Source organism: Ornithodoros turicata, chromosome 5, assembly GCF_037126465.1.
Source record: "Ornithodoros turicata isolate Travis chromosome 5, ASM3712646v1, whole genome shotgun sequence".
NCBI lineage: Eukaryota > Metazoa > Arthropoda > Arachnida > Ixodida > Argasidae > Ornithodoros > Ornithodoros turicata.
This window is the reverse complement of record NC_088205.1, coordinates 79,834,041-79,857,636: the sequence shown is the minus strand read 5'-3', so window position 1 is coordinate 79,857,636 and position 23,596 is coordinate 79,834,041. Positions and strand designations below refer to the sequence as shown.

The 23,596-nt window shown below is 48.9% G+C and overlaps 2 protein-coding genes across 5 annotated transcripts; one reads left to right on the top strand and one right to left on the bottom strand.

Moving 5' to 3' along the window:
* Window positions 1-1,533: 1,533 nt before the first annotated feature.
* On the bottom strand, window positions 1,534-8,223 carry LOC135394935 (endothelin-converting enzyme 1-like). Of its 4 annotated transcripts, none has more exons than XM_064626020.1 (3): window positions 8,066-8,151; window positions 4,968-5,219; window positions 1,534-3,722 (listed from the first exon to the last, which is right to left on the bottom strand). In XM_064626020.1, the coding sequence occupies exons 2-3, from the start codon at window positions 5,004-5,006 to the stop codon at window positions 1,602-1,604; spliced, it is 2,160 nt and encodes a 719-aa protein (XP_064482090.1). In that variant the 5' UTR covers window positions 5,007-5,219; window positions 8,066-8,151; the 3' UTR covers window positions 1,534-1,601. The 4 variants fall into 4 exon arrangements, with proteins under 4 accessions (XP_064482090.1, XP_064482091.1, XP_064482092.1 ...); XM_064626021.1 differs by lacking the exon at window positions 4,968-5,219 and adding an exon at window positions 4,593-4,824 and having other exon boundaries at window positions 8,066-8,149; XM_064626022.1 differs by lacking the exon at window positions 8,066-8,151 and adding an exon at window positions 4,593-4,824 and having other exon boundaries at window positions 4,968-4,982.
* A 4,457-nt stretch (window positions 8,224-12,680) lies between these two features.
* LOC135396238 (uncharacterized) lies at window positions 12,681-19,736 on the top strand. The gene is made up of 2 exons (XM_064627263.1): window positions 12,681-12,835; window positions 17,551-19,736. Exons 1-2 carry the CDS (start codon window positions 12,764-12,766, stop codon window positions 19,669-19,671), a joined length of 2,193 nt encoding a protein of 730 aa, XP_064483333.1. The 5' UTR covers window positions 12,681-12,763; the 3' UTR covers window positions 19,672-19,736.
* Window positions 19,737-23,596: the final 3,860 nt, after the last annotated feature.

Below are 23,596 nucleotides of genomic sequence, written 5' to 3'. Positions count from 1 at the left end.
CACTGGTACAAACCGTCCACTTATTCCTGTCGCACTCCGCAGGAACATCTTCGACGCTGCTAATAGTCTGGCCCACCCTGGTGTCTGCGCTTGTCAGAAGCTTCTGACAGCAAAATACGTTTGGTCAGGACGCTTGGCCATAAGGACGTAGAGCGATGGGTTAAAACCTTTGTTTCCTGCCAGGGCTCGAAAGTTGGGCGGCACACAAAGACCCAGGTCCACGCATTCCTTACGCCACGAGCCTGATTCGACCACGTCCATGTCGATATAGTCGGCCCACTACCCACATCCCATGGTTATGGTACATCCTGACCTGTGTGGACCTGTTTACAAGGTGGCCTGTGGCTGTTCCCTTAGCAGGTATCTCAGCCCAAACTGTGGCCGAAGCCCTTATTCTGACCACATAGGTAGCATGTTTTGGTCGTCCATCCACTGTCACAACGAACCAGTCTCCCAGCGGCGAATGGTTTGGTGGAGATCCTCCGCCGCCAGTTGAAGATAGCCCTCACTGCGCCACCCTCCCAATCAAGCTAGGCCCAACATCGTCCCTCTGCGTTGCTCGACGTACGCGTTCCTGTCAATCAGGATCTTCGGTGCGCACCAACAGAGCTCGTTTATGATTCCCCTCTGCGCCTTCCTGGAGACTTCCTCACCCCAAGCGCCGATCAACCGCATCCACGTTCGGGGAACTAAAGGAGTTATCCCGACACGTAACTCCCGTTCCACCTTCATGCCAACCCTCCCACAGGCTCGTTAGCTATAGGACCTAAAAGCACGGCGATGCATGCTTTCGTCAGAAACGACCACGGGAAACCAGCGCTGACGCCGCCTTACTCCGGTCCATCCTGTCCTGGACACCCAAGACTGTGCGTGTAGAGATCAACGGCAAGCCAGACACCGTCGCCCTCGCCTTCCCTTGTCCGCTCCCCTTGCCCACGACGACGCCTCTCCCCATCAAGTTACGCCAACCAAACACGTCACTTGGGCTCAAGACAAGTCGACCGTTCCTTTTTAGGACTGTCTTTTTAGGACTGGTGAGGGGGGAGCCGTGTAATGCCCTCGGTGGCAATAATGGAAGAACGAACGAACCCCCAGTTGTTCTGTCCCGCTTGGTCTACCCCCCTCACTCACACAGTGCGCAACTTGTAGCCGGTATCAGACAGATGCTTGCCAATATAGCCCGGAGATTCAACTGAAACACCCAGTATAGGATGTACTTCTCTGAACCCTGAGATTCCAGAAAACACGAGACATTTTTTGTATAAGCTCCTCTGCTTCGTTGCGCTTATTCTCATGCAGGAACTAACAAAAGTGACTTTTATTTTAACGGATAAATGGCGTTGATCGCGTATTTTTCCCGCAGTGCGTGCAGTGGACTTTATTTTTTCCTCTCTTTCTTTCGTAATTTACGTGGTTACTTAAGTTTTCAAGTACAGTGAAATTAGCCTAATCCAGGTGCACATTGCCCGATGTGACGGGAAGTCTGTCACTATGGAAACCAGAGATTCCAGGAAATCGAAAAAGAAACATGTGAAACATTTGTTCGGATTTCGTTTACTGCATTTCCTCTGCGTCAATCAGCTCATTCTTAGGTGCCGGAACTACCAAAAGGAACATTTTTGCGGCGGATTCATCGGCGAACCGTCACGGCAAGAGAATGTTTTGCTGAAATGCGCAGAGTTCGTGAGACGAAGATTGCACCTTTGATCTTTCGGTGGATGACTTGCAAAAGGCTGCGCTGGAATCAGATCTGCGCACCAGAGAAGACAGCTAGCGACGTAGAAGATCTGGTCGCTGGTCAGGCCTTTTACATTGCCGAGATGGACATTGGATTTTTTAGCAGCCTTCAGGTATGCCCTGAGGAGGGATTCATTAGAAAGTACGTCTGCCTGGTACTCTAGCTTTTGCACAGTATAATTCCCGTATCCTCCAGTTTCGTTAATGAATTCCAGATAACAGCGTTCTAGAATCTTGAACTCCTCCGTGCTCTTTTTCGTAAACCAGGGTGTGATGTCCCCTTTGGTGTCGTACCTTCGGCCATTTACATCGAAGCCATGCATCATCTCGTGCGCCACGACGTATCCTAGTGAGCCATAGTTCACTTCAGGTGGACCTCTCAAGTTAAAATTGGGTGACAATAGTAACGGGATACTCATTTGAGCAAAGTTGGCTGCGGGGATGTAAAAAGCGTTCGCGTCATATGTATTCACAGCAGACTGTACTTGGTAGAAATAATCCCTGTAATCGTCCTCTACACCTTTCCAGTATCTCTCAGTCAGAAATTCTTCAATGCTCAGAACATCCCGAACAAAGGGGCCGCTTAAGTCGGGGAGTTCCTCATAAAACTCGTCGGCTTTTTCCGATGAGTTCAACCGTGGCGCCAGTCCGAGGCTGAACCTCATCGAGGAAACCTTTTCCACAGCTCCCTCCCGTGTTTCGTCGTCTAGCCACGATGAGGTTCGGAAGGTTTTCGCAATTTCGCTACGGATTGCTTCGTTCATTTCTTCGATGGCTCTAATTCTCTCATCGTAACCGGCTTTAAATGACGCGCCGTGGGCCACAGCGTTTGGGAGTTTCTGTACGGTGTATTGCAGGCAATCAAAGACGCCGTAAAGGACTACATAAAAGTAGAAGGCAGCCCTCCAGGCGAAGAATACTCTCATTTCGTTTTCCGACACTTCCCTTTGCTTCCCGAAAAGGCGGTAGAATAAGTGTAAGTCAGCCTCTGTGGTGTGTATGAGTTTCGTTCGCAGCGCCGGTGGAGCGTAGCGCCGAAGTGCCTCCAACCAATCTTTAGACAACTCGCCCTCCTCTTGAGCTACTTTCCGTAATTCCATCACCCTGACGCTGGAGTTTGATATTGGGTTCACACTTGTCTGGGACGTTTCGCCAGCTGCATGAAACATTTTCTCTAACCTCCTTATAGTCTTCACCACTTTGTCATCAATGGGCGTTGAATACACTTCGGGCAAAATTGATGCAACATCCGCGTGTTGTAGTATTCTGGGTGTTTTAACTTCTTTCCGAAACGTGAAAGTTTGAGCACCGGCCTCGACTGGTTCCAAGACAAACAGCATGGGAATTTTGATCTTAAATATAAATTTGACTAGTATGTCCAATGGCTTGAATGTCATGTTCTTCGTTAAATCCATCTGGTGTTCCCCCAAGAAATCTCTGGCATCTTTCGCAAACTTTTTAGTGTCTGTTTCTCCGCAGTGTTTGTACAGTGCAGCAGCCTTTTGAAATGCTGTTGTTCCGCTTGGAGGAATGTGTGCTCTCTCCAGATTTTGCTTTATAGAGTTCAACAAATCATTTGTGTGTTCATCGGACACAACGGGAAACAGCTGTTGGTTTCTTCCACAGGCGAACTCGTAAAAGTTGTCACACGGATCTCTGTCCGTGTCTACAATTGCTTCAATTAACTTGCGGACATGTTGACAGTCATCGGTGTTACAAACTTTTTTGTACGTCGGGGATGTGCTTTCTGCCGGGCCAACGTCATTGTCCGTGTAGTCTTCTTCGCTGACGTCATAAGGCTTCATGGGGAATTTAGGCATGGAGATATGCCCAGGAGGTGATGTGTTGCCCTTCTCCTTGGGCGTCTCATGCCCCTTGTTGCTGTAGAGGAAAGCCCCGATGGTGACTGCTACGGCTATGCTTAAGGCGATAGCTATAATCAATGCCGGAAGACTTATCGTTGTCGAGCTGCCCTGCCCTGGGCCCTGCGGGTGGAGAAACGACAGAAGAGGATTAGAATTCGTTCTGCTTCTGGAGATCTTCGTGCAAGTTACGACACTTTGTCGGAGCTCCTGCCCTTGAGTGTCAACGGCCCTTTAAGGGGCTCAACAGTTACGTCGCGTGCAACGACTTGCAGCGTGTATTGTGCTGTATTATCAGCGAGCGGAGTGTTTTCTCTTCCCGTCGAGGCCTTTTTGCCGAGGACTCGATCGATTCCTAGGGAGCGCGCAATATCGGTTCAATATTAGCACTATCGCGGTTTCATTTTGCCTAACGATGCCCAATCAAGCCAATGAAGAACCAAGAAATGGCGATTTATTGGGTCTAGTCTATCGGTGTTATCTTGTCTCAACCGGAAGTATGCGAGACAGTATGAATGTTAGAAAATGAACAAAATACCATTGTTATTGCAGTTTGAGGCCATGTCGCCCATATAATTATGCTCTGGGGTTGCTCAATGAACGATGGTGCTTCATTGGCGTTACATTGGTTTGCAATCAAACCAAAGTGCCAATGCAGACAGCTTTCAACCAATGCACCTTCATCGGCACTCCGGGTGGAGCATGGATAGAACTTAGAGTATAACTTGTGGGCCCGCGAAATATTCTGGCAACAAATATTCCTTATTTGTACGGTCGATATACTGCTAATGTTGAAATTTCTCGAGTAACACACTTGAAACTAGGCACAAAGAATATCGGTTTTACCGGCGGCGAAGCAAAGAACGACAGTGGAGGCAGGAATTGAAATAACAAAAACACGATTCTTGATAGGGATGAATATTGCTGGTATAAGTTAGGCGCCTGGAATCACTTACAAATTGACTGTAAATTGCTAGGACGTATGCCTCTCACCGTTGCAGGAGAGTTATGCTGCCTTGTACACCATGCAGTTGCGGGTTGTGCAGTGATGAAAACTTGGTAACTTTGTCAATGATTCTGGCTGTTACACCGATGCTCCCAATGAAGGCTGCTGAGGGACGCTAGCATATATTTTCTTTGATGGCTTGTTCTATGGAACTACCCAAACCCTAGACCAGGTGGGATCTTACTGTCTCACCCCCGCGCGATGGCAAAGTTGGAGTATCTACACAAAAATTATAACAAAACAAATGAAAGAAAAAATAATGATTTGTAATATGATTTTTGACTGTTGTCGTGAAACGTGTTGAAATCAATTAAAAGAAGACTAGTTACTATAGCTGCCATTTATATTTTTGATTGGCTCACCACGGGCTTGCAATATTGAACCCATATTTGCAGTTTCATTGGCGCAACGTTGGACCGATATTGGACCAATGATGGTGTGCTGCTTGGGAATTCGCTTGATACGGCCTGCAGAATGGCTTCCCCGCACCGGTGATTCTTCCCTCATTCTCTGTGAGGACCCCGACAACAGTCGAGATATAGTCGGGAGATGTCGGCGACAGCTCGGACACGCATTTACCCGTGTGGTGTCCAGAGGTAGATTCACTTACAGTTCTGCAAAATTATCATTCTGTATGTGCGCTCTGAAGACAAGAGTTATAAATTTTCTGAAGCTGCTCCAACAATTAGGGTGATTTACGTGCACGACTTCTTGTAATGGCCGCGGGAAGCTAGCGGGAAACTTGCCAGGAGTCCTGCTAACGAATTCGCGTGCGTCAGGGTGATTGGTTCCTCGTGCAGTATAACTATGTACCGTAAATTACGAGCGAGAAGCATCGATCTGCGCAGTGCATTTGGGGAAAACGGGAATGCATATGCTATCCAACACTTGGGATTATCCAACACTAGGATGGGATAGGGACTGGAGTAAGGCGGTATCAGCGAGGGTTTCGCCCGGTCGTTTCTGACGAAAGCATGCGTCGTCGTGCTTTTAGGTCCTACACTCTTAAAAATGAACTTCACCGCATAGCACGCTCCTAGCCAACCATAATCTCAAATGATATCGTTATCTGCCCTGGTTCGTTGAAAACGGGAGGCGTACGCCTTTTTTGTGACAATTATGAACCGCATAAGTGTCACAAAAAAGGCGTACGCCTCCCGTTTTTAACAAATCAGGGAAGATAACGATATCATTCGAGATAGTGGTTGGCTAGGAGCGTGCTATGAGGTGAAGTTCATTTTTAAGAGTGTATGCGCACTTTTGCAACAGACATAGTCGAAAAATTAATAAAATGGCCACAGTGGCTCGATTGTCACAAAAAAAGAGCGCACATTAGTAGCAGGGACAGGAGGAAGTGTTCCTGCCTCTTCCTTTCCCCCACTTTGACCTTGATGCTGGTCACAACCGTCTTATGACAACGACAAGAAAACATCTTATCACAAAGATGGCGAAACAAATGAAGGCGGGGGCACTGCCTCCTCTGCACTTACCGCGTAGCACGCTGTCCGCCAACCATTCCCAAGAATGATAGTGTTATCCCCTTATGAAAAAATCTATGGACGTGCTATTGAATTTATATAGCAAAAAGTCCAAACAGACAATAGACTTGATTTGGATAGAGGTTTTTCTTTTCTTTTTCCTCTCTTTAGCTATTTGGTGCAGACAGTCTATAGACTTTTTTCTGTTGACCGGCTATAGACACGTTGTCTTTGGAAATGCTATAGACTATATATTACCATTTGACCCTATGTCATTAATTTTCTCTTTCAAGTCATCTGTCATTTATAGTTTGGCTAGTATTCTATATCACATACTTGTTATGGTGGGCTATCGGGAAGCGTTGTTTCAGACAGATCGCTTCTGATTCGAAGAGAGAGGGGGGCGTACGCCTTTTTGTGGCAACTTTCATATATCCAAATTGCCACAAAAAGGCGTACGCCCCCTCTCTCTTCGAATCAAAATCCGTAACATTATCATTCGTGGCAATGGCTGGCTCACAGTGTGCTATGCGGTAAAGTTCTGTGTTTAGCGTGTAGAGTCACTCTTTAGAGAAGCTTGCACTCTGTTAGCCAACAGTCATCCCGAATGATATCGTTATCTGGCCTGATTCGTTGAAAACAGGAGGCGTACGCCTTTTTTGTGACACTTATGCTGTTCATAATTGTCACAGAAAAGGCGTACACCTCCCGTTTTCAACAAATCAGGCCAGATAACGATATCATTCGAGATGACGGTTGGTTAAGAGCGTGCTATGAGGTGAAGTTCATTTTTAAGAGTGTACGCGGCAAAACCGCCATGTTGACGCCCACGCTTACCTTCTTACAATGCAAGAATACAGTATTCCGATTCTGCAAACTTTTTAAAACCTCTTCCGCTACGTACACTCTTAGAAATGAACTTCACCGCATAGCACGCTCCTAGCCAACCATCATCTCGACTGATATCGTTATCTGCCCTGATTTGTGGAAAACGGGAGGCGTACGCCTTTTTGTGACACTTTTGTGACACTTGTGTGATTTGTGCTGTTCATAATTGTCACAAAAAAGGCATACACCTCCCGTTTTCCACAAATCAGGGCAGATAACGAAATCATTCGAGAATCGAGATGATGGTTGGCTAGGAGCGTGCTATGCGGCGAAGTCCATTTCTAAGAGTGTATTTACTCAACTCTGAAATGTATCGCGAAGCCTACACTGTTAAAACAGAACTTCGCCACATAGCACGCTCCTAGCCAACCATAATTCCAAATGATATCATTCTGTGCATTGATTTGGTGAAAATGGGAGGAGGAGCCTATCTGGGACAGATTATCTTGTCCCAGATAGGCACCTCCCCCCTGTTTTGAACAAATCATGACACAGAATGATATCACTCGGTATGATGGTTGGCCAGGAGCGTGCTATGTGGTGAAGCTCTGTTTTAACAGTGTATAACTAGGCTTTTGTGAGTGCATGGCGAGCTATGCATGGATGTGGAAATTCGTAGCAGCCGATGCGGTTGTCTTCACGGTCTGCACCGGATGCAGAGGGAGCTAACATTCAGTGCTCGCTAAAAGTGCCCGCGAGCGCATGCTGCACGCTAATGACCAGCTTGGCATGGTTCGTTCTGTGTCCGAACACTGGACAAAACACTGGACTGCGTTTAGTCGTTTGAGCGGAAAACCGAAAAACTTCCTTTACAACGTATTACCTATATGCTGCTACCATCTTTATGAGAAAGACTTCTTTCCCTCCGTAAGTTCAGAAAAGGTAGCCACTCACCGCATAAATTATGAACCCGATACAACGTGGATACGAATGGTAGTCGGCGAATGACAGCGAAATTGTTTCACCGTAGAATAAGCGACTGCCTTGCGCATGCTCCGTTAACATTTCCTGAATTGTTCGATTCGGTTTAAGACGTGACCGTGCAATGGCCGATGGCGTGACTTTTTCTTAAATGCACCGAGAGGATTGCTTACCTCTCCGTATTCCTCTTCCAGCAGTAAGGGAGCACCTGTGCCCTGGACAAGTAACTCATCCGACATCGAGATGGTCAGTTCGTTCCACCACTAGGCACAGTGGCCACACGTAGAATGATCTTCCTCCTCACTGGCGCCGGCGCAGTATGGTAATGCATAGTAATCGTAGTAATGCTCTTCTTCTTCCACTACTATATGCACAGTGGCCACACAGGGCGATTGGCCATGCAGGGTTCAGAGGGGGGGTAGTCACTGGGGGCTCATAAGTACAACTGGGTGCGGGTATGCGCGCGGAAACTCGCATTTACCCGAACATCGTCACGGTTTGCGGGTAAGAATTCGCGATCGCTGCGGGTAGCTGATAAAATGTTCTCCATGGCCAACTAAGCGATCCCTCTCTGCCACACGCGAGCTCAGCAGTGCCCTATGTCGTTGGCCGTATAGATCCGTGTGCCAGACTGCAGCAGGCAAGAGCTGGCGGGCGAGTTGGATTATTAATGCAGACATATATGGCTCTCTGTTGAATTGCAGTTTTGGCATGCGATTGAAGCCGTCCGAGACACGTAGCCAACACTCAGAATTTCTATTGTTTTAAAATAGAAACAGCGGTAAAGTGGACGAGTAACTTTTTACCCCCGCGGGTCCCAGTGCGGGTATATAGAGACACCACTGCGGGTGCGGGACGCCCACATAAAATCCTTGCGGGTGCGGGTTACACACGCGCGGGTACTGTGCGGGTCCAAGTTTGTTTACACGCACTCGCCTCTACTCACAAGTCCCACGGCATCACACGCGGGACAAGGAGGATGGTGAAGAGGATAGGAAGTACAGTCGGTAGAATAATATGATTCCAGCCACTGTAGTAGGAAGTGAGGAGGCGAAAGCTGCGTGGTGATTCAGAAGCAGTGGCGGATGGCAAGAACGGCGGCGCCACTCGACGCTATTTCCAACAGCCATTTCTCAGTATGGGAGGCTCCAAACGACAGGATGGCGTCCAGGGAAAAGGGCACGCCTTGTCTCGCTAGCGGCTGGGCAAGGTAGTCAAGGCGGCAGCGACCGTAGAGGGGGCAGTGCAGGAGAACGTGATAGACATCGGTCGCGACGGCAACGTGAGACGGTAACTGGTTGACGAGGCCGAGAGGGGGGCTTCAAGCCTGGGAGACCGAGCATATAGGCAAGGCCGGGCTGGAAGGCATCGGCAACTCGCAGGGCGACGGACGAGACCGGACTGGTGGGCACAGGAAGGGCAGTCAGAGAGGTATTCAGCGAAGCCAGGAGGGATTCGACAACAGCAACTGCGGGGTGTTGGATTTTCGGCATCGCCGTGCGGTTCACCGGGTCCAATCCCTCAGAGACTGGTTCTGTCTGGTGGCTAAAGGGCACTGGCAAAGCGAAAGGGACGTGTGAGTAGGCGGAACCGAGTCTTCAGAGGGGGGATGCGGCATAAAGTGCTTTGTGGGCCCTATATACGTGGGGAGGCCATGCAAAGGCAATAACAGGGAGGGCGACACCACGCTAATGTTAACGGTATTGTTAAACAAATGTGTTCAGCGGTTGCTCTCGTTGTATGGCAACCGAACATCATTACTACGCACTTGCAGCATTGGCTTGCAGAATTTGCGCTACGAAATTGGTGGTGCTGTCGAACACTATGACGTCATTTGTTTGCAAACCGGGAGAGGTACATTGCAAAAAAAAGCACCACAGAGGGAAGTAGGGAACAACACAAAGAAGAACGCACATCAAACTCTGAAAGGTGCATGAAATACAAAAAAAAAGAATATTGATACCCCGACAAAAAGAGTTCTGATATACCGTATGTATACTGATTTGACAAAAGATACTGAACATGGTGGACACCATACCACATGGAACGGCCGTTTCAAGACAAACTCCTGAGCACAGTCGAGTCACTTGACAGAGTTGTACCACGTGACCAAGAGAGAGTATATAAGCCAGAAGCACCGAAGTGGCGACCCGCGTGGCCGCTCTGAAAGAACATCAAGAAATAAAATAAAAAAGTGACATGAACGGTCGGTCGTGGCGTTATCGTTGAATTCCGTACTCGAGCAGTTACCTTAGTCTTACGCTGCGTGAGAGACCGCAAGATTATCTCCTCGCGCGCCGTCCATCTCACGTTGAACGTCCAGAAAACTGCTGTTCCCCCCTACTAACCGGACTGGAGGACCCTTGACCATCGTTCTGAACGTTGCCGGGCAGACCATCCATCACACCAACCTGCTGCGGTACTTAGGCGCCTTGTATGATGACCCGCTTCACTGGGACCATCATGCCGAACTCATAAGCCAGAAGGCTTCGAACGCAAATGGCATCATCATCCGCTGCGCCCGCTTTGGTATTCGTAGGAGCGACCTGCTGTTCTTGTACAAGTGCTACGTGGGGCAAATTCTTGAGTTTGGATGTGTGGCACCTCCCTGACTATCGTCTGAGCAGGCTCTTCGCAGCAGAAAGTAAAGCCCTCCGCCTTTGCATGGCCTCCCCACGTATAAGGCCGACAAAGCACTTTACGCCGAAGCCCGCATTCCCCCTCTGAAGACTCGGTTTCGCCTACTCACAGTGAACACCTCCCTTTCGCTTTGCCAGTGCCCTTTAGCCACCAGACAGTCTCTCAGGGATTGAACCCGGTGGACCGCACGGCGATGCCGAAAATCCAACACCCCGCTGTTGCTGTTTTCGAATCCCTTCTGGCCTCGCTGAATACCTCTCTGACTGCCCTTCCTGTGCCCACCAGTCCGGTCTCGTCCATGGCCCTGCGAGTTGCCGATGCCTTCCAGCCCGGCCTTGCCTATGTTCCGTCTCCCAGGCTTGAAGCCCACCTCTCGGCGCTCGTCAACCAGTTACCGTCTCACGTTGTCGTCGCGACCGATGTTTCGGCTCAGCTGGCGGGTGCCGGCGTCGTCTTCCCCCAGCTGGACTGTCATTGCCCGATCCGCCTTCGGTGTTCAAGAGCGAACTCCTCGCCATGATACTGGCCCTCAGACTGGTGCCCTATGCATACTCCGAGACCCTCCTCTTGTCCGACTCGCTACCGGCCATCACCGCCCTAGCGAGCCCATCCTCCGAGTGGTTCCAGCTCCTGCAGACCCCGACTTGTAGCCACAGCACGAAGTAGTACTGGCATGGATCCCAGGACACTCTGGCCTTCCTCCCAATGACCTGGCGGACAGCTTGGCTAAAATCTCCCTCTCTGGCCCTCTCATTGACGTTCTCCCGCCCCTGGCCTCTATCACGCGAGCCGTGTATAGAAGGCTCCTGAAGCTGACTGTTCTTCGCTCGCTGCCAGCCCGGTAAGCCCACCTTTCCCACGCTTAGCAGGCGCATCTCCCGTCACGTCCAAGTCTTGCTGACTCGACCGTGCTGCCTTGCCCTTCCCCCGAACTTTGATTTAGACAATGTGGGTGTCAGCCGCTCTCCTGCGTGCGCCCATTGCAGTCAAGAGGAAACTGTGAAGCACGTTCTCCGGCACTGCCCCCTCTACGGTCGCTGCCGCCTTGACTACCTTGCCCAGCCGCTAGCGAGACAAGGCGTTCCCTTTTCCCTGGACGCCATCCTGTCGTTTGGAGCCTCCCATACTGAGAAATGGCTGTCGGAAATAGCGTCGAGTGGCGCCGCCGTTCTTGCCATCCGCCACTGCTTCTGAATCACCACGCAGCTTTCGCCTCCTCACTTCTTACTACAGTGGCTGGAATCATATTATTCTACCGACTGTACTTCCTATCCTCTTCACCATCCTCCTTGTCCCGCGTGTGATGCCGTGGGACTTGTGAGTAGGGGTGAGTGCGTGTAAACAAACTTGGATCCGCACAGTACCCGCAAGAATTTTATCTGGGCGTCCCGCACCCGCAGTAGTGTCTCTATACCCGCATTGGGACCCGCGGGGGTAAAATGTTACTCGTCCACTTTACCGCTGTTTCTATTTTAAAACAATAGAAATTGTTGACTACGTGTCTCGGACGGCTTCAATCGTATGCCAAAACTGCAATTCAACAGAGAGCCATATATGTCTGCATTAGTAATCCAACTCGCCCTCCAGCTCTTGCCTACTGCAGTCTGGCACACGGATCTATACGGCCAACGACATAGGGCACTGCTGAGTTCGCGTGTGGCAGAGAGGGATCGCTTAGTTGGCCATGGAGAACATTTTATCAGCTACCCGCAGCGATCGCGAATTCTTACCCGCAAACCGTGACGATGTTCGGGTAAATGCGGGTTCCCGCGCGAATACCCGCACCCAGTTCTACTTATGAGCCCCAGTGACTACCCCCCTCTGATGGTGGTGGTGGTGATGGCGATAGGGTTGCCGTTGTCGGCCTCACGTATGTGGGCAACGTCACGACTCACGCCCTGGGGGAATGTGCGTCCTGGGCCGACTTCTAAGGGAACTGTGCTGACATATGTCTGAAAGTGTCTGAGGAAAACCCAGGAAAAACCCCAGACAGCACAGCCGGCACCGGGATTCGAACCCGGGTACCTCCCAGTCTCGACGTGACCTCCTCGGAACCCTGCATGGCCAATCGCCCTGTGTGGCCACTGTGCTTATAGTAGTGGAAGAAGAAGAGCATTACTACGATTACTATGCATTACCATACTGCGCCGACGCCAGTGAGGAGGAAGATCATTCTACGTGTGGTCACTGTGCCTAGCGGTGGAACGAACTGACCATTTCGAAGGCTAACCATGTCGAGATCGGATGAGTTACTTGTCCAGGGCACAGGTGCTCCCTTACTGCTGGAAGAGGAATACGGAGAGGTAAGCAATCCTCTCGGTGCATTTAAACAAAGGTCACGCCATCGGCCATTGCACGGTCACGTCTTAAACCGAATCGAACAATTCAGGAAATGTTAACGGAGCATGCGCAAGGCAGTCGCTTATTCTACGGTGAAACAATTTCGCTGTCATTCGCGGACTACCATTCGTATCCACGTTGTATCGGGTTCATGATTTATGCGGTGAGTGGCAACCTTTTCTGAACTTACGGCGGGAAAGTCTTTTTCATAAAGATGGTAGCAGCATATAACACGTTGGAAAGGAAGTTTTCCGGTTTTCCGTTCAAACGACTAAACGCAGTCCAGTGTTTGCTCGCTGTTCGAACACAGAACGAACCATGCCAAGCTGATCATTAGCGTGCAGTAGAGTCACTAAATAAGCTACGCTTCAGAGTATCGACACTGAGGCAAAAAGAGCCGCCATGTTGTTTCGGATGACCTCCAGCCCCACCTCTATTTTGGCAGTAGAAATAGATGAAGGTGAAGTTCAGCAGTGGAAGAAGACAACACTTCGAAGAGCGCTAAATGGATGGCGCTGGAGGTCATCCGAAACAACATGGCGGCTCAGTGTCGATACTCTGAAGCGTAGCTTATTTAGTGACTCTAGCGTGCAGCATGCGCTCGCGGGCACTTTTAGCGAGCACTGAATGTTAGCTCCCTCTGCATCCGGTGCAGACCGTGAAGATAACTGCATCGGCTGCTACGAATTTGCACTTCCATGCATAGCTCGCCATGCACTCACAAAAGCCCAGTTATAGGCTTCGCGATACATTTTAGAGTTGAGTAAATACACTCTTAGAAATGAACTTCGCCGCATAGCACGCTCCTAGCCAACCATCATCTCGACTGATATCGTTATCTGCCCTGATTTGTGGAAAACGGGAGGTGTACGCCTTTTTTGTGACACTTTTGTGACACTTGTGTGTGACTTGTGCTGTTCATAATTGTCACAAAAAAGGCATACACCTCCCGTTTTTCACAAATCAGGGCAGATAACGATATCAGTCGAGATGATGGTTGGCTAGGAGCGTGCCATGCGGTGAAGTTCATTTCTAAGAGTGTACGTAGCGGAAGAGGTTTTAAAAAGTTTGCAGAATCAGAATACTGTATTCTTGCATTGTAAGAAGGTAAGCGTGGGCGTCAACATGGCGGTTTTGCCGCGTACACTCTTAAAAATGAACTTCACCTCATAGCACGCTCTTATCCAACCGTCATCTCGAATGATATCGTTATCTGGCCTGATTTGTTGACAACGGGAGGCGTACGACTTTTTGTGGCAATTTGGATATATGAAAATTGTCACAAAAAGGCGTACGCCCCTTTCTCTCTTCGAATCAGATGCGATAACCTTATCATTCTTGGCAATGGTTGGCTCATAGCGTGCTATGCGGTGAAGTTCTGTTTTTACAGTGTACCCTTTGTAGAGCAAAATAGAAAGATGAATATTGGAAAAGTAAAATGCCTGCCCGCCTGCTTGGTTTCCGCAAAGAAGCACACGGCAAATGTGAGTTCAGAGGAGGCAGTGTCCCCGACTTCGTTTGTTCCGCCATCTTTGTGATAAGATGTTTTCTTGTCGTTGTCATAAGACGGTTGTGACCAGCATCAAGATCAAAGTGGGGGAAAGGAAGAGGCAGGAACACTTCCTCCTGTCCCTGCTACATATGTGCGCTCTTTTTTTGGGACAATCGAGCCACTGTGGCCATTTTATTAATTTTTCGACTATGTCTGTTGCAAAAGTGCGCATAGCTTTTTTTTTTTTATCTGTAGATCAGTTAAAATGGCGAGAACTGTTTCCAGAAGGTAATTGCCGAAGGTCCCACAATCCTCCGGCAAGTACGTCGCCAAGTGGGAATTATCACTTTAGGTGAAACACCCTGTATATCTGCATGCGCATGTTTAATGTAAAATAGAGCTGTGCGTGCGCATGTGTGTCCGTGACTACACTTGTTTTTGTCTTGGCGGTGTTATATACAGGGTGTCCCAGAAAACGTGTCATTGAATTATAATAAAAAAACTACGCCACCTAGAATCATGCGGTCAACGGCATTTGTTCTTATTAGGTTTTTGCCACGTCCTAATGTGAATGTCATGTACTCCAAGTTTAATTATGTAAATTTTTGCGAGCTTAAGTCGGAAATTTGCCTAGTAAAGGTCACTTTTCTACCCCCACCAATGTGAAGAGCGTGTCTAATTTAGTCAAATTAATGATAATTGACAGGGATATTCAGGAGCTATCCCATCGGAAAAAATAGCCGAACATCATGCTGTACGGAGGTCTCACACAATAGCGCACGGTGAATTTTTCAGCGCAATCTTTGTCAGTCCGACGAAAGGAGGTTGGAAACCCAGCCCTCCCCGACGTCGCAGAAGGAGATAAAACAGGCACGGCTTATCACGTTCGACTTTCGCTGAGATAATGCCTTCCCTCTCCCAATTTTAGGAACTGTTACTTTTTCTACTATCACTCTGTGGGCTGGCTTCGGAACCTCCTTTCGTCGCACTGAGAGCGTTTGCGCTCAAAACGTCATCGCGCGCTATGGTCCGGTGCTCCGGAAAGCATGATATTCGGCTATTTTTTCCGATGGGATAGCTCGTGAATATCACTGTGAATTATCATGAATTTGAGTGAATTCGGCATGCTCTTCATATTGGTGGGGTAAAAAAGCGACATTTACTTGGCAAATTTCTGAGTTCAGTTCGCAAATATTTACATAATTAAACTTGGAGTACATGACATTCACATTAGGACGTGGCAAAAACCTAATAAGAACAAATGCCGTTGACCGCATGATTCTAGGTGGCGTAGTTTTTTTATTATAATTCAATGACACGTTTTCTGGGACACCCTGTATAGTGTTCATAGCGTCTCTCTTATTTTTTGTAGAGCACTTTTTTTCGTGTTCACCTGCACTGTGGAATTTTTGGGCAGCTTGACACGTTACAACTTACAAGCTGACACACACGTTGCAGAGGTGTTGGATAGCATATGCATTCCCGTTTTCCCCAAATGCACTGCGCAGATCGATGCCTGTCGCTCGTAATTTACGGGTACTACGGTACGGTACGGTACGGTAGTTAACAGGACTCCTGGCAAGTTTCCCGCGACCATTACAAGAAGTTGTGAATATAAATCACCCTAAGTGTTTGACCAGCTTCAGAAAATTTATATCTCTTGTCTTCACAGCGCACATACAGAAGGATAATTTTGCAGAACTGCAAGTGAATCTATCTCTGGACACCACACGGGTAAATGCGTGTCCGAGCTATTGCCAACATCTCCCAGTAGTCGGGGTCCTCACAGAGAATGAGGGAAGAATCACCAGCGCGGGGAAGCCATTCTGCAGGCTGTATCAAGCCAATTCCGAAGCAGCACACCATCATTGGTCTAATATAGGTCCAACATTGGCCGTGCAACTCCAACGTTGCGCCAATGAAACTGCAAATATGGGTTCAATGTTGCAAGCCCGTGGTAGGCCAATGAAAAATGTAAATGGTAGCTATAATTTCAACACGTTTCAGGACCCAAGTAACGCATCATATTACATTTTTTTCTTTCATTTCTTTTGTTTTTGTGTAGATACTCCAACTCTGCCATCGCGCGGGGGTGAGACAGTAAGATCCCACCTGGTCTATAGGGTCGGGGTAGTTCCATAGAACAAATCATCAAAGAAAACATATGCTATAGCATCCCTCAGCAGCTTTCATTGGGAGCATCGCTGTAACAGCCAGAATCATTGACAAATTTACCAAGTTTTCATCACTGCACAACCCGCAACTGGTGTACAAGGGAGAATAATTCTCCCGTAACGGTGAGAGGCATACGTCCTAGCAACTTACAATCAATTTTTGTTAGACCTGTCAATCAATCAATTTGTCAAACTAATTTGTAAGTAATTCCAGGCGCCAAACGTATACCAGCAATATTCATCCCTATCAAGAATCGTGTTATTTTATTTCGATTCCTGCCTCCACTGTCGTTCTTTGCTTCGCCGCTGGTAAAACCGATATTTTTTGTGCGTAGCTTCAAGTGTGTTACTCGAGAAATTTCAACATTAGCAGTATATCGACCGTACAAATAAGGAATATTTGTTGCCAGAATATTTCTCGGGACCACGAGTTATACAAGTTCTATCCTGCTCCACCCGGAGTGCCGATGAAGGTGCACTGGTTCAAAGTTGTCTACATTGGCACTTTGGTTTGATCGCAAACCAATGTAGCACCAATGAAGCACCATCGTCCATTGAGCATAATTATATGGGCGACACGGCCTCAAACTACAATAACAATGGTATTTTGCTCATTTTCTAACATTCATACTGTTTCGCATATTTGCGGATGAGTCAAGATAACACCGATAGACCCAATAAATCGCCATTTCTTGGTTCTTCATTGGCTTGATTGGGCCTCGCTAGGTCCAATGAAACCGTGAAAGCCCCAATATTGGACCGATATTGGGTGCTGACTAGGAATCGATCGAGGCCTCGGCAAAAAGGCCTCGACGGGAAGATAAAACACTCCGCTCGCTGATGATGCAGCACAATACACGCTGCAGGTCGTTGCACGCGACGTAACTGTTGAGCCCCTTAAAGGGCCGTTGAAACTCGAGGGCAGGAGCTCCGACAAAGTGTCGTAACGTGCACGAAGATCTCCAGAAGCAGAACGAATTCTAATCATCTTCTGTCGTTTCTCCACCCACAGGGCCCAGGGCAGGGCAGCTCGACAACGATAAGTCTTCCGGCATTGATTTTAGCTATCGCCTTAAGCATAGCCGTAGCAGTCACCATCGGGGCTTTCCTATACAGCAACAAGGGGCGTGAGACGCCCAAGGAGAAGGGCAACACATCATTACCTGGGCATATCTCCATGCCTAAATTCCCCATGAAGCCTTATGACGTCAGCGAGGAAGACTACACGGACAATGACGTTGGCCCGGCAGAAAGCACATCCCCGACGTACAAAAAAGTTTGTAACACCGATGACTGTCAACACGTCCGCAAGTTGATTGAAGCAGTTGTAGACACGGACAGAGATCCGTGTGACAACTTTTACGAGTTCGCCTGCGGAAGAAACCAACAGCTGTTTCCCGTTGTGTCCGATGAACACACAAATGATGTGTTCAACTCTATAAAGCAAAATCTGGAGAGAGCACACATTCCTCCAAGCGGAACAACGGCATTTCAAAAGGCTGCTGCCCTGTACAAACACTGCGGAGAAACAGACGCTAAAAAGTTTGCGAAAGATGCCAGAGATTTCTTGGGGGAACACCGGATGGATTTAACGAAGAACATGACATTCAAGCCATTGGACATACTAGTCAAATTTATATTTAAGATCAAAATTCCCATGCTGTTTGTCTTGGAACCAGTCGAGGACGGTGCTCAAACTTTCACGTTTCGGAAAGAAGTTAAAACACACAGAATACTACAACACGCGGATGCTGCATTCATTTTGCCCGAAGTGTATTCAACGCCCGTTGATGACAAAGTGGTGAAGACTATAAGGAGGTTAGAGAAAATGTTTCATGCAGATGGCGAAACGTCTAAGAGAAGTGTGAACCCAATATCAAACTCCAGCGTCAGGGTGATGGAATTACGGAAAGTAGCTCAAGAGGAGGGCGAGTTGTCTAAAGATTGGTTGGAGGCACTCCGGCGCTACGCTCCACCGGCGCTGCGAACGAAACTCGTACACACCACAGAGGCTGACTTACACTTATTTTACCGCACTTTCGGGAAGGAAAAGGAAGTGTCGGAAAACGAAATGAGAGTATTCTTCGCCTGGAGGGCTGCCTTTTACTTTTATATAGTCCGTTACGGTGTCCTTGATTGCCTGGGATACACCATACGGAAATTCCCAAACGCTGTGGCCAAAGGCGCATCATTTAAAGCCGGTTACGACGAGAGAATTAGAGCCATCCAAGAAATGAACGAAGCAATCCGTAGCGAAATTGCGAAAACCTTCCGAACCTCATCGTGGCTAGACGACGAAACACGGGAGGGAGCTGTGGAAAAGGTTTCCTCGATGAGGTTCAGCCTCGGACTGGCGCCACGGTTGAACTCATCGGAAAAAGCCGACGAGTTTTATGAGGAACTCCCCGACTTAAGTGGGCCCTTTGTTCGGGATGTTCTGAGCATTGAAGAATTTCTGACTGAGAGATACTGGAAAGGTGTAGAGGACGATTACAGGGATTATTTCTACCAAGTACAGTCTGCTGCCTTTACATATGACGCGAACGCTTATTACATCCCCGCAGCCAACTTTGCTCAAATCAGTATCCCGTTACTATTGTCACCCTATTTTAACATGGGAGGTCCACCTGAAGTGAACTATGGCTCACTAGGAGACACCGTGGCGCACGAGATGATGCATGGCTTCGATGTAAACGGCCGACGGTACGACGGCAAAGGGGACATCACACCCTGGTTTACGCAAAAGAGCACGGAGGAGTTCAAGATTCTAGAACGGTGTTATCTGGAATTCATTAACGAAACTGGAGGATACGGGAATTACACTGTGCAAAAGCTAGAGTACCAGGCAGACGTACTTTCTAAGGGATCCCTCCTCAGGGCATACCTAAAGGCTGCTAAAAAATCCAAGGTCCATCTCGGCAATGTAAAAGGCCTGACCAGCGACCAGATCTTCTACGTCGCTACCTGTCTTTTCTATTGCGCAGATCTGTTTCCAGCGCAGCCTTTTGCAACTCATCCACCGAAAGGTCAAAGGTGCAATCTTCCTCTCATGAACTCTGCGCATTTCAGCAAAACTTTCTCTTGCGGTGACGGTTCGCCGATGAATCCACCGCAAAAATGTTCCTTTTGGTAGTTCCGGCACCTAAAGATGAGCTGATTCACGCAGAGGAAATGCAGTAAATGAAATCCGAACAAGTGTTTCACATGTTTCTTTTCGATTTCCTGGAATCTCTGGTTTCCATAGTGACAGACTTACCGTCAGATCGTGCAATGTGCACCTGGATTAGGCTAATTTTCCTGTACTTGAAAACTTGAAAGAAAGAGGGAAAAAGAAAGTCCACGGCACGCACTGCGGGAAAAATACGCGATCAACGCCATTTATCCGTTGAATGTCACTTTTGTTGCATGAGAATAAGCGCAACGAAGCAAAGGAGCTTATATTAAAAATGTCTCGTGTTTTCTGGGATCTCCGGGATCGGAGAAGTACATCCTATACATGGTGTTTCAGTTGAATCTCCGGACTAGATTGGTGAACCAGAGCGCGAATCGAAGGAAAAAGGAAGGGGGAAAGACTTTCTTTTTTGCAAGCATCTGATACCGGCTACAAGTTACGCACTGTGTGAGAGTGGCGGGGTAGACCAAGCGGGACAGAACAATGGTCCGTGCTGAGCAGCCGCGGGAATCAACTGGGGCTTCGTTCTTTTTCCATCATGGCCACTAAGGACGTTACACGGCGCTCCCCCCCCCCCCTCCAGACAGTTCTAAAAAGGAACAATCGACGTAGCTTAAGCCCAAGTGACGTGTTTGGTTGGCGTAACCTGATGGGGAGAGGCGTCAAGGGCAAGGGGAGCGGACAAGGGAGGACGACGGTTGATCTCTACACGCACAGTCTTGGGTTGGGTGTGCAGGATAGGATGGGATAGGGACCGGAGTAAGGCGGCGTCAGCGAGGGTTTCGCCCGGTCGTTTCTGACGAAAGCATGCGTCGCCGTGCTTTTAGATCCTAGCTAATGAAGACTGTGGGACGGGTTAGCATGAAAGGTGCAACGGGAGATAACTCCTTTAGTTCCCGAATGTAGTCACTGTGAGATGGATGCGGTGGATCGGTGCTTGGGGAGTTTCCAGGAAGGCGCAGAGGGGAAGCATAAACAAGCTCTGCGTTCGTGCGCACCGGAGATCCTGCTTGACAGCAACGCAGAGACGATGTTGGGCCCAGCTTGATCGGGAGGGTTGCGCAGTGAAGGCTACCTTCAACTGGCGGGGGAGGAGCTCCACCAAACCATTCGCCGCTGGGTGGAAGACGATTGTTTGTACATGGTGCGCTCCGAGGAGGCTGGTGAGGTCTGCAAAGAGGGCACAACGGAACTGTGGACTCTGGTTCTTTTGTGACAGTGGATGAACAACCAAACCGTGCTACCCATGTGGTTTGGGCTGAGATATCTGCTAAGGGAACAGCCTCAGGACACTTTGTAGACAGGTCCACACAGGTCAGGATATACTGTAACCATGGGTAGTGGGCCGACTGTATCGACATGGACGTGGTCGAATCAGGCTCGTGGTGGTCTTTGTGTGCCGCCCAACTTTCGAGCGCTGGCAGGAAACGAAGGTTTTCACCCATCGTTCTACGTCCTTATGGCCAAACATATTTTGCTGTTAGAAGACACGAGTGAGCAGCGTCCAAGATCTTCCTGCGGAGTGCGACAGGAATAAGTGGACGGTTTGTACCAGTAGCTGTGCCATAAAAAAGGACGTAAAGATGGGAACAAGACGAAGCGTAAGCCAACTCTGCGGAGCAGCTTGCAGTTGGCGTATCTCGGAATCATCCAGTCGAGCTGCGGCGATGTCCTCACGACTTTACCGGCAAGGCGCGGCGATGCTGCCGATCCGAGGTAGTTATCGAGTAGGCGCAGTGCTGTTATCGACACCATGCACATGACGGATATCGGTTGTGAACTCCGAAATGTAGGCGACTTTTCCCGTGGCAGATATTCATATCGGTTGTTCCGGAACACGCATGCAAGGGACTTGTGGTCCGTGAAAGGTCATGTCCTCGAGAAAATGAAGGAAGTGGTGAACGGCTACGTACATCGCGAGAAGCGCTCCCTGCCGCTGATGCCGATAGGTGCACTCTTAAAAATGAACTTGATCGCATAGCGCGCTTCTAGCCAACCATCATCTCGAATGATATCGTCATCTGCACAGAATGAGTATCACAAAAAGCCTCCCGTTTTAGACAAAAATCAGGGCAGATAACGATATCATTCGAGATGATGGTTGGCTAGAAGTGTGCTATGTGGCCAAGTTCATTCTTAAGAGTGTGTATTATGTGAGCTGCGGCACAGCGCCGACAGCGGATCCTGAAGCGTCGACCTTGACCCGAGTGGGCGCATGATGTTGCGGATGAATGAATGACCAGAGCGGCATTCGCGAGCGTCCGCGGTCTCCGACCATGGAATGGCTGCCAGTGGCTTTTGCTCTGAGCAAGTCCGTGAGAGGGCGCAATTGGCGGCAAAACGGCGGTGTAAGGTAGCAAGGCCAATGAAACGAAGGAGCTGGCGAACAGTACCGTATTTTCACGCGTATTAGCCGCACCGCAGATAAGCCGCAGGACTCGTTTTTAGATACATTTCGAAAATGTTTTTGCAGATAAGCCGCACTCGCAGATAAGCCGCGGGTAATACGACGCGACTGCTTTGTGCGCTAAACCAGTGATGCACATACAAAATCAACAGAGACGCTCAACGCTCGTCAGCGCTGTACTCCCTGCCAGCTGCCCTGCTCACGTACTTGTCTGCGAAGTCGACGAATTTTAGTTTGAAGCCGCTGTCGTGGCTGTGCCTCAGCGTTGGAGCCATGCCTCACCTCTAACTGTCGTGCCCGTGTCCACGAATGCTGCTGCTCTCGTCAAATGAGAACTGACACTTAGCTGACCACGTTTTATCCCGATGACAGGTGTATTGAACCCTTCCTGTGGGTCTGCCGACAAAGGAGACCGTGGGGAAGGTCATAAACCCTGTCCACATTCCGGTGTCGGCATGATGTATAACAAAAGAGGTCAGTTCTAGTGTTCTACTAAGATCGGATTGTGCCCTTGTTGCGTGTTTTTCGTGGATTGACTGAGTCCACTCGAATGTGGAGTGGACCCGCCCCTGTTCGGTATTGTTCGTGCAATGGCAGGGCGGTCCTGTTCCGTCCTGTTCGTTTAACCCGGGGTATGGGGAAAGTACCAGGGAAAAATAGTCACCAGATAAGCCGCACCCACAGATAAGCCGCAGAGCGTCCGCGAAAAAAATAAATCGCGCATAAGCCGCGGCTAATACGCGTGAAAATACGGTAGTTGGCCTGGGAAAGTCTGTGGCGGCTTTGGCCTTGTGGTCCAGAAGGGGGATACCCGCGGCGGAAAGGAATTCTTGCTCAGACACTCCAAATATGCACTTTTTTTTTTTGCGTTGACAACAAAGCCGTTTTCTTCAAGTCGACTGAAGAGTTGGCGTAAGTGGCGTTCATGTGTTTCGTGGGATGAACTGAAGACAAGCAGGCCATCAATGTAGGCTACCCCAAAGTCCAGTCCGCGGGTCTCTTCGTTGATGAAACGTTGGGAAGTTTGAGCAGAGTTCCGCGGGCCAAAAGGCATTCGGATCGAACGTACTCAAACAATCCAAAGGGAGTAGTGATAGCAGTTTTCGGTATATGTTCATCCTTCATAGGGATCTCATGGTAGGCTTTAACTACGTCTACTTTGGAAAACATAGTAGCCCCCGCTAAGAGCTCAGAAAAATGGTGGATGTGTGGTAGGTAGAGGATATCAGTCGGAGATTGCGCTCGCGTTCAGGTCTCTGTAGTCACCACATGGCCTCTAGTCATTAGCCTCCTTCTTAGGAACCATGTGTAGTGGCGGAGCCCAATTACTGGCGGACGGTCATATGATCCCCAGGGCCAACATGTGCTCAAATTCACGACGAGCTATAGCCAGGCGTTCGCCGGAAAGACGTCCGAATCGTGCCGTGACCGGTGGACCTGTTGTCTCCACGCGATGAGTGACATTGTGCTTCACTGAAG

What these genes read in the sequence shown, in the direction of transcription:
- LOC135394935 (XM_064626019.1), bottom strand. Translation starts at nt 8,131, where the DNA reads ATGTCGGATGAGTTACTTGTCCAGGGCACAGGTGCTCCCTTACTGCTG. An exon ending in TGGAAGAGGAATACGGAGAG is followed by an intron (nt 3,723 to 8,065) that starts GTAAGCAATCCT and finishes CTCCACCCGCAG; the next exon opens with GGCCCAGGGCAGGGCAGCTC.
- LOC135396238 (XM_064627263.1), top strand. Translation starts at nt 12,764, where the DNA reads ATGTCGAGATCGGATGAGTTACTTGTCCAGGGCACAGGTGCTCCCTTA. An exon ending in TGGAAGAGGAATACGGAGAG is followed by an intron (nt 12,836 to 17,550) that starts GTAAGCAATCCT and finishes CTCCACCCACAG; the next exon opens with GGCCCAGGGCAGGGCAGCTC.